A 10,379-nucleotide genomic window follows, 5' to 3' on the forward strand; every position below is an offset into this window, starting at 1 on the left:
CTGTATAGACTGTTTCTGACAGTAATGACGACACAGGTTCATTTGAATTGAGCAGAAGAAGAAGAGTAAATGTCAAGAAATGAGAAAAGACTACAGAGATTAAACAACAGGCACTCACAAAGAAGACTGAGCTCTGCAGTGTTAACAGACTGTTGATGTGTCTCCGGACTGGGTTTTGTGTTTGTTACAGGGGGCTGCTGTGTGAACTGTCACAATAGTGTTCTGGAACGATAAAGTGTGGCATTATAAAGTACTTTTTCAAAGATTTGCGCATGTCTTTCCAGTCAGTTTTTCCCCAAAATATGATGCTCTTCTCTCCCAAATATCAGAATGATTATCCAAAATTATTTTTCAAGAGACATATTTTTTGTTTTTGTGTGAAAAAAGGGTGGGTGGTGGTGGTGGGGCTCATTTGGTGCTCAGCACCCCTAAAGCTCTGACCCTAGTATCGCCCCTGGATGTAGTCATGACGCTTCCCCTTATGATATGTTATTATACAGTTCCAATTCCATGGAAATTCATATTTAGTGAGTGTTGACGCGGAAATGAAAGGAGATGCCTGTAACTTACATGCAACTCCTTTCATTGGAATTATACATTCCAAAACATTCCTCCTTGAACTGAACTCCGGTGCATTCGATAATCGACTTGTGTGGACTTTCCTTGGAGGGGAGCTGGAATGGGGGGCAGTTGGTGAGTCTTGTAAAACAGTTCTCAACATGGAGAAGCAGCGTTCAGTTATTATGCTCCAAATATCTGGAACAAATTCATAGAAACCTGCAGGTCCGCTCCTTTTCTTTTGGCATTTTCATGACTGTTTTTTTTTTTTTACTATATTTAGTAGTCATTTTAGTATGTGCTTCTGTTGCAATAGCACTTTAATTGTCATGTTGCAATAAGATATCTAAATAAACATGCCTTACCTTGCCATGCACAGTTTAATTTACTGTAGCTACAGCAACACACTGAAGCGTCAGTAATTGTTTTTTTTAACATTTCTTATAAAACAATCTAATATTGAATCAAGGGTTTGTCAATATGTATTTAGCAATATTAAATGACAAACAAGTGTACGTGTATACCATCTAGATGAGCTATACAAAGAACCCTAACCCTTCCACGACTATCACGACTCACCTGCTGCAGCTGCAAGAACTACTTCATCTGATCATCACAGCAAGGTAAGGGTTAAGGTCTTTGGTTTGTTTTAAAAATAATAACTGTCAAAACTTAAATATAGCCCTTGTGTACAATATGTGAAGGAAAACATTCTAATTGACCTTCATGAAGTGGGTCCAGTGCAAGGGAACACTGCTCATGAAAGTAAAATTTACTCCATGGTACTCTAGTAATTCTAACATTTTTTATTTAACATTTTGTATCCTAACACAGATGGCATCAGTTGTCTACTGCATCGTGCTCCTCTGTTTGACCAGTGGACTGTGGATGGAGGCAGATGTAAGTAATATGTGTTATGCTTGATACGGATAATACATTAGTGCATTAAAATAATAGACTATTTTAATTAATATCATTGTTCCGTCACATTTAACATTATCTTTTTCAAACATAATCACAGGAGGTTTCACAGATGAAGTCTCTTATTTGATAATGAGATAAGATAAAGGGATTTAATAATAAGTGAAAGCGATGGAGACTCTAGTTTGATAAGAATGTGTATAGCCAACTGAAGATCCATATCAGAGAAACCAAAGCTTGGACACAGTTACTTTAGGGAGTATTAGCAAATAATGAATTAGAAACACTATTTCCAAAGCAAAGCTTCGAGCGTTGTGTGCTGTGGCTCAACTATGAATCATACCCTGTTCATTCCAAATAATGTGTTCTCTACATCCACAGGCACAAGGTGAGGAAAATGGTCGGTGGTTCTTTTAAGAACGGAGTCAAAATACATCATCCAACACTCTCTGACTGCAGCCAAATGAAGATGGCACCCTCATGGACAGCATCTGTATACTGCATTCACTGCTTCTGTTGCTCTCTCAATTAACTAAGTCTTTCTTATATGACAATTGTAGATTGCGGTAACATCTGCCACCATGGTTGGACTCAGCTTGGCTCCCGCTGTTTCATCTACAGGAATCAAGCACAGGACTGGGCTACAGCTGAGGTACTGAAATGTAACAACAGTGCAGGAACTGGAACACCTAATGTTTGGCATATTCTCTAAAACAGATTTTCAAACAACATTGTTATTCTGTCTGTACTTTGACTTTGTTTCCCCACCATAGACGGAATGCATTGCCCTCAAAGGGAATCTGGCTTCTATCCGATCGACCACCGAATACAACTTCATCAGACAGTTGGTGAAAAAAGCAACAGGCACAGATGTAAACGTCTGGGTTGGAGGCTATGATGCGGTCCGGGTGAGTGATTTACTGTATCTCTTATTATTTAGGTGCATCAAAGATATAAGGACTACAAGATACAACAACAATGTTATTCACTCCAATCTCTACTGGTTTATATATTTAAATAAACAATGGATTGAAATGGCTGCGTGAACATTTGACTACCACACTGAGATCTTTTACTTAATTGTGCTGGTAAACTCCATTCTAAGAAATCATTTTACATTATGAAGCTTAAAAAAACAAAAACAATGAACTACCACTGCTGATAATAATGTGGGGGTATGTCCCTTACCGTTTAATACCCCTTGACGTTTGAATGTAACTTGTCGATTGATTAAAGTCTCTCTGAACATTGTTTTCTTGGCTTGCACTTCATAGACCAGGTGGAAAAGCCAATACACTGGTCTGAGTTTCCATCAGTAAAATACATACCAAAAGTACCAAATCCAATTAGTGCTTTTTCTTTTGGGATTTTTTACCCTGGGGTTGTCATCTCAGGCTACAGACTGCCCTATCTTGTCCTTCAGTTTTTGCAGCCTGAGAGGAAGACATCAGTCAGACAATGACTTTTAATTTCATTTCTCTCAGGAGGGTGTGTGGATGTGGAGCGATGGCTCTAAGTTTACCTTCAGAAACTGGTCCAGAGGGGAGCCAAACAACGCTGGAGGAAAGGAACACTGTATGGAGATTAACTATGCAGGTAAAAAATAAACAATTACGTTACAATACATCCAGGCTTGTGTTGTTTTTTTTATTCATCATTGAAATATATCACGTTGAATTTTGATGTTTTTTAAAGGTTCACAGGTCAACGACGTAGGTTGTCTCGACAGTCAACCTTATGTCTGTTCCTACTCTATGGAATGATGATGTCACATCTTCAGTCTGGATGCCACTTCTACCAGGATGTCCGGCATCGATGACATCACTGTTTTGGAGATTTATTCGATTTAATATTTAATCAATAAACTGATTCACCCTGCTAAGCAATATTTCGGTTTAACACCAGTCTGTCCGGAACATGTATTTCTCTCTCTGTACTGTGATACTAAAGCTGACCAGCAATCCAATCAATTAAAGCACAACTAAAAGCACAGTGCTTCTTTATTCCACGTCTTCTACATGTTTCGTAAACTGGGGATGGTACTGTCATTTAATCGATTTCTCATTATTTGAGAACCGTCAAAGCAAATGGGAAATATTGTTCATTTCCACCCAGTGATGTTATGTTGCCTGTGGATGTAAAGAACACATTATTAGGAATGAGCAGGTTATAATTCATGGATCAGCCCCAGATTTATATCATCCCCGGAACACTAGAAGCTTTGCTGTCTACATAATTTTACCAATAATTTCTTCATTTAAATTGTAAATGATATTAATTATAAAAGCCTATTGTTTTCTAATGAATTACTTCCATTTTCTACACATAACAAATATTACTTACATCTGCCTCCATCCACAGTCCAATAGTCAAGCAGAGGAGCACGATGCAGTAGACAACTGATGCCATCTGTGTTAGGATAAGAAATGTTGCATTACATTTTTTACAATTACTAAAGTAAATTGAGTTAATTGCACTTTTATGAGCAGAGTTTCCCTTGCAGTGAACACAACTTCATAAAGATTCATTCAAATGATATCCTTTTCATATTTTATACAAGGTGTATAGTCTAATGTTCTTATTTTCAACAAACCAAAGACCTTAACCCTTACCTTGCTGTGATGATCAGATGAAGGTGTACTTGCAGCTGCAGCAGGTGAGTTGTGATGACCTAAGTGGTAAACACAGACCTGATTGTCTTTGCTTGCAGTTTAAATATTACAAATGACATATTGATACATCCTTGATTAATATTAGTCTGTCATAAGAAATGTGACTGAAGGGTGTCCCAGTTTTTCTCCCTAACTGGTACACTAGGTGGAGCCAAACCACCAGTGAATGTTGAGTGTGAAATAATGTAGTGCCCCAGAATACTAGAACTGGGTGTCTGCACTGTACAATCAAAATACATTCACTGTGGTAGAAAAGGTATAGAGATTTCTAAAATATTTTCTAAATATACTTATTTTTATAAAATAGCCTTCTCTGACTGACAAAGTATCGCACATTTCATCAATGGAAAACAAAATATTACTGATGTCCATTCAGTCTGCCTGGTTTCATCTGACCCTAACCAGTAGGTGGTAGTAGGTCACAAAGTTTAAGCAGCTACTTTCCTATCCCAGTTAAGTATTTTACATTATTATTCTGCTAATAAAACATATTGTTCCGTCCCCGATATGTCTACCGTAATATCCTGACGGCCAGCTAAACTTTCCCAACATCAAGACTCTGAGGGTTACTTATTCCTTCCACAGGTTTATTGACGTTTACAAAGAAAAGGTGAAACTGCAACAAACAAGAACAAGGACAAATTAGCACCACACCTATTTAACTTAAATGAATAAAGGCTAATTTGCATAATCACTGTTGCATTTCGTTGTACTTATTTTGACTAACACATGAAAATACTTATAGTAAACACGTTAACATTCCGGTCATACCATCTTTCGCGCACACACGTGAGACGTAGCATTCACAAGCCGTAATACATCGCGACCATTCACACTTTACAAACTTACATTTTCGTCCAAAACAATGATGAAACTCTACTGACAATCTCACGAATACATACCAACGATGCTATGACAGACATAAGACGTCGTCAGATTGTTCTGGAATGCAACGCATTTACAACTAAAATAGATAGCTGAAATGCGCTTGACCTGAATGAGTTTACTTCTGAACTACTGAACATAGTGGTACGTGATTAGACATTTAGAACCATGTGATCTTGTGAACACGACCTAAATAGATACACATAGGGAAATGTATATTCCATGAACACATTATATTTCTGTAACGCTAACAATAAATAAGAACATGTAGGCCTATTATATTTTCTAAAACATTAAACTTAATGCTTTTTTTCATACTCATAACAGAACACATATAATCATGTTTGATGTTATTTTCTTTTTTGTTCAACAAATATAAAGAACTGTACATTACACTGCAACATGTTAAAATGCAGGGAAATGAATGCGATTGATCTTATGCTCCATATCATACTCAAACCACCACAATTACCAGAACAACCTCTTATTCCAATTATCAGAAAGCAGGAAGTATACATCAAAGGGAACATTGATAGAACAATGCTTTTCTAGTAAAGCCAATGGTACAGAAAAAAGGATTCTTAATATCTTCTCTATGTACAGAATATGTACAAATTAAATTATGAAGGAACACACATATCTTAAACTGGCATGTGGACATCTTTAAAGTGGCTGCATGTGAGCTATTATTCATAGAAGAGCAACTGTTCAGAGCGCTGATTTCAAAATGTTCTGATACAGTTGTCTCTAAAAGTGACATAATTGAAATAACATAATTAGGACAATTGTATGCTCAGAGTGTGATCGACATTGCTGTGCAATCCTTCCCTGTCACTCAGGCTTGACATATGTACTGTATATCTGAGACCTATAATATATGCCTAAAGTGAGTATAATAGGAGACCTTTAAGGCAGCCAGTGCAGCCAGGAGAGAGAGGGGAGACTAGAGCCACTGCAGGAGCTAAGTAGCTCAGCACACCGGGCCCAGGTTTGATTAATTGTTACCTGCAGGTGAGAGGCAGAGACACTCAATGATGTCACCCACAAGGTCATCCCAACAGGTTGAACCAATACTTTTAAGCATGTTGGAAACTCTGCATCTGTGCGTAACATAGGGACCGACCATGACTCTTCAGAGTTGAGTTAACTTTCCAGCATACAAATTAACAAAGGTGGAGAAGCATGGATTACTATTGTGTCCACTTGACACAGCAGAATGTGACCTTTTTAAAAGTCTTTCACAGCTCTGTTAAATAGCTCTGGATAAACTATTCCCCCCCACCGTTACTCCATAGCCTCTAAACCATGGCTGCCCAATTTGGGGCCCACGGGCCGCGCCTTGCCCACTGTCCTATTTTTCCCGCCTTCAGCGCTTGGAATCTCTCGTTGAATATTATTTATTGGTGCACTTCCAAATAATACAATTGTGAGATACATTGATGGTAGGGTGGCGCTGTTGAGCTCCTACCAGCTCCAATCCGATGATGCCCAAGACCAGTGAGTGAGAGGATACAATGATGGAGCGTGTTAGGAAGTGGCACACAGACAAATGAAAATTCAAAAAGTTGGGAACACGATTATCTTTTTACCGAGGTCGATTCCAACGCAGTGTGTCTGGTATGTATAGCAAAGGGTCGCTGTTTCAAAGGAGAACAACATTTGTCGTCACTATGAAACTAAGCATTCTGAGTTCGCAAAATACACAGGAGAGCATCGCAAGATGAAGGTAGCAGACTTGCTAACGAAGCTAACCACCCAGCAGCGAACTTTACTTCAGCCGTCTACTGCACAAGAAAATGCCACTCGGGCAAGTTATCTCATTAGCAATGTCATTGTCAGAAGTGGACGAGCTTTTGCAGCAGGTGATTTTGTCAAAGAGTGTCTGACAATTGCTGCTGAAGTTGTGTGTCCAAATCAGATGCGGGTTTTTTCTCAGATTAGCCTTTCACGGAACACGGTCACCTGCCGCGTTGAGGACATGGCCAAAGATGTTTGGAGCCAGATAGCCCAAAGAGCAGGTCGGTTTTCTGCCTTCTCCATCGCGTGCGATGAAAGCACCGACATATCTGACTCAGCACAGTTGCTGGTGTTTTTGCGAGGCGTCAGTGAGGACTTTGAAGTGTGCCAAGAACTTGTGCGGGCCTTGAAACTCGATTTTTAAATACCATTGTATTTTGCATCAGGAGCAACTGTGCGCTAAACACATAGGCTTGAAGAACGTGATGCAGGATGTCGTCGCCATTGTCAATAATATCCGCTCAAAGGCGCTCTCACACCATCAGTTCAAAGCTCTTCTTGATGAGATGGATGCCCAGTTTGGTGATGTGTTGTACCACCAGGAGGTGCGGTGGCTGAGCCGTGGGAAAGTTATACGACGTTTCTTTGAGCTGCGTGAGGAAATCAGGGTGTTTCAAGCCACGAAGACGAACAGCATCCAAGTGCCCTCGGACAGTCACTGGCTTGCAGACCTGGCTTTTCTTGTGGACATCACAGAGCTGCTGAATATCCTCAATCTTCAGCTTCAAGGGAGAGACCAGATAATCACTCAGATGTATGACCATGTCAGAGCCTTCAAGCAAAAGCTCCAGTTGCTTAGCAGACATCTCTCAAAAGGTGAGATCTAATATTTTATTGAACATACAATGATGTATTAGGCTTGTTATCACAACCATGTTATTATATTTGTGTGATGCATGCATACTTGGTGTTGGTGGAAAATACATGTAGATGTTTTTAAATCCAGGCATTAAATCTACTAACAGTAGCAGTATTTGTTTTTCATAGCCTACTGCAGCCATACAAAACAAAAGAAGTTGTTTTTTTCTCATTTGATTGATGTTTGGTATTTCATTTAATTTCATGAACAACCTTGCATCTTACATTGCTACTTTGGTCTTTGTGTCTGTACATTCAGGAAATTTGCCACATTTTCCCAGCCTCAGAGAAGTTGGGTTGATGGAGGAAGACACACCAAAATACCTCAACATTCTCAGCAATCTTGTGGTGGAGTTCGACCATCGCTTTGAAGATTTTTTTGCAAATACAACAGCATTTGAGCTGTTTGCAACCCTTTTATGTAAATGTGGATGCAGTCAGTGAGGAGCTTCAAATGGAACTTTTGGAACTTCAGTCTGATTCAGACCTCCATAGCAGGTTCAGAGAGCTTTCCTTACAGGACTTATACAGATGTGTTCCCGCACACAGATATGGCAAGATCCGCAAACATGCCCAGGTTATGTTATCCCTCTTTGGAAGTACCTATGTCTGTGAGCAGGCTTTCAGCCTGATGAATCTTAATAAGTCCAAACTGTGAAATGCTTTATCTGACTCTCACCTACATGACATTCTCACTTTGTCAGTTAGTCAGCTTGAGCCTGATATTGAGAGACTTTTAAAAACCAAGAACAGGCTTCATGACTCCCACTGATAGGCCTACTTCAGGCAGAATGTGTAGGCCTAGGCCTCCAATGTGTCACCTTGGAGTATGTTAGGCCCAAGGCCTAGTAATGTTCCATGTCTGTCTTCAAATATTTCATAGTGCTTCAATTATGTTTCTAATTTAAAGAAGCTAGATTGATGATCAGTAATTTTATGAACATAAATGTGAAGCACAATAAACATTGTCATTCATTTTTCAAAATTACTTTGTGATATAGTGTTTATTTTGCACACCTATGCTTAACTTAATGTACTGCACACATATATTTACTGCACACGTATATTTAACTTAATGTACTGCACACGTATATTTAACTTAATGTACTGCAAAATTAACATTTTGGCCCATGACCCTCCCCCACATTCAATTTTGGCCCTCCACTGGGAAGTATTTGGGCACCCCTGCTCTAAACAAAACAAACTGTTACTTAAGGAAACATTGTCTATGCCATTTGCTAAAGTACAAATGTCTATATATTTGAAGAAACTCAGTCTAGCTTAGCAGTCTAGTTTAGCAGTTTAGCTTAGCAGTCTAGTTTAGCAGTCTAGTTTAGCAGTCTAGTTTAGCAGTCTAGTTTAGCAGTCTAGCGAGCTATTTTTGCATTTCCTTTATCACTCTGGCTATAGTGAAGTCAACGTCTTTTTTAATGGTACGGTCCAATGAACCTAATAAAAACTTGATAAGGTGGAGTGAGAGGCAACACATCTTAATGGGAAAGAGTAATGCTCCAAATAAAAAAGGTTTTGATTGAGTATCTATCTGCACACTTAAAAAAATAAAAGTCGGGTTATGTGAACTAATTGTTGATTTCCCTGTATCTTAAGGAAGTTTGTGTTGGATGAAGAGTGCAACCATCCTGGGTAACCCTGGTAAAGTGTGTGTTTTTTGATTATCATCTTATAATGCTTCAGTAACATAAATCTGTAGGGTCTGAAGTGTCATAACTCTCACACCTGCCTTGAAATGTTGTGGTGCGATGGATACAGCACTGTGCAGCAAAACCACTATTTATTTCTTCAAGCCCAGTGAGTGTGTGAGTCTCAACTCATTCAGGATGACTGGACACCATAACGAAAGAGAAGGAGGGAAGAAGTTAAACCTATAACCAAAAATAAGAGCAGCGCCTGGATCCCAAGCTGTTCCCAAGACCAGTCCCTATTTAGTTAGGTTTAGTCAGGTCTCGTTGTTCACTTCACTTAAGTTACAGTCATTCTCGTTTCAGAGCCCTTGACTTCCTGCCATTGTTTGTTTTCCCGCCAGTGTGACTATTGGCCCCACCGCTGATTGTTTGCTCATACCTAGAGCCATGTTAATCTAGTCTTGTATGTTTGCCTTTGCCAAGTTTTTACCATTTGAAGAGTGATTTGTTTGGCTGGCGAAGAAAGCACAAGGGCCCTATCACTGTGTTAGTGAAAGGGACACATAATTAGTGTATCTTTATTGTGATTCTGACCTGCAGCAAACATTTCAATAATTTACTCCCTTAAAACAACTTTCATAAAAAACATACTAGTATTTATTCATTTGTAATCCTGCTGACGGACAAACCAAGCCAAAAATAATGGACCCTCTGTCTTGTGTTAGGCTGCTTTTGTTTCAATGCTGCCTGAGGTTTGTTATGTATGTTGCATGCAAGCTGTAACAATGGTAACAACAATTTCCTAACTCAGAGTTTCAGTTTACTTCCGGCTTGGGTTGGTTCAAACATATAAAATACAAATAAAAATTTGAATGCCTCTCAGGTATGAACTTGATACCATTTTCTCGGATGTAATTTTGCATCACCAATCTAACTTAGTTTTTCTGGGAGAATAGATATTGTCTGAAAATTGTAGATTTTCTTACTTTGACTGAACATATTTAAAGCATTCCGATCAAGGCCTTTAGATTCTGACATTATCAAT

General features: G+C 38.9%; 1 protein-coding gene and 1 long non-coding RNA gene across 2 annotated transcripts; one reads left to right on the plus strand and one right to left on the minus strand.

Moving 5' to 3' along the window:
• Positions 1-1,392: 1,392 nt before the first annotated feature.
• Positions 1,393-3,469, plus strand: LOC134880393 (galactose-specific lectin nattectin-like). Its single transcript, XM_063907361.1, has 6 exons — positions 1,393-1,458; positions 1,861-1,879; positions 2,040-2,131; positions 2,253-2,387; positions 2,964-3,075; positions 3,175-3,469. Exons 1-6 carry the CDS (start codon positions 1,393-1,395, stop codon positions 3,240-3,242), a joined length of 492 nt encoding a protein of 163 aa, XP_063763431.1. The 3' UTR covers positions 3,243-3,469.
• Positions 3,114-5,188, minus strand: LOC134880488 (uncharacterized). Its single transcript, XR_010167928.1, has 4 exons — positions 5,054-5,188; positions 4,092-4,150; positions 3,823-3,888; positions 3,114-3,608 (listed from the first exon to the last, which is right to left on the minus strand). It is a non-coding gene; the product is annotated as an uncharacterized LOC134880488 (long non-coding RNA).
• Positions 5,189-10,379: the final 5,191 nt, after the last annotated feature.

This window comes from Eleginops maclovinus, chromosome 1, assembly GCF_036324505.1.
Source record: "Eleginops maclovinus isolate JMC-PN-2008 ecotype Puerto Natales chromosome 1, JC_Emac_rtc_rv5, whole genome shotgun sequence".
NCBI classification, from domain to species: domain Eukaryota; kingdom Metazoa; phylum Chordata; class Actinopteri; order Perciformes; family Eleginopidae; genus Eleginops; species Eleginops maclovinus.

Coding starts and splice junctions, on each gene's coding strand:
- LOC134880393 (XM_063907361.1), top strand. CDS start 1,393: ATGGCATCAGTTGTCTACTGCATCGTGCTCCTCTGTTTGACCAGTGGA. Junction 2,132..2,252: donor AGGACTGGGCTACAGCTGAG/GTACTGAAATGT, acceptor TCCCCACCATAG/ACGGAATGCATTGCCCTCAA. Junction 3,076..3,174: donor TATGGAGATTAACTATGCAG/GTAAAAAATAAA, acceptor TGTTTTTTAAAG/GTTCACAGGTCAACGACGTA.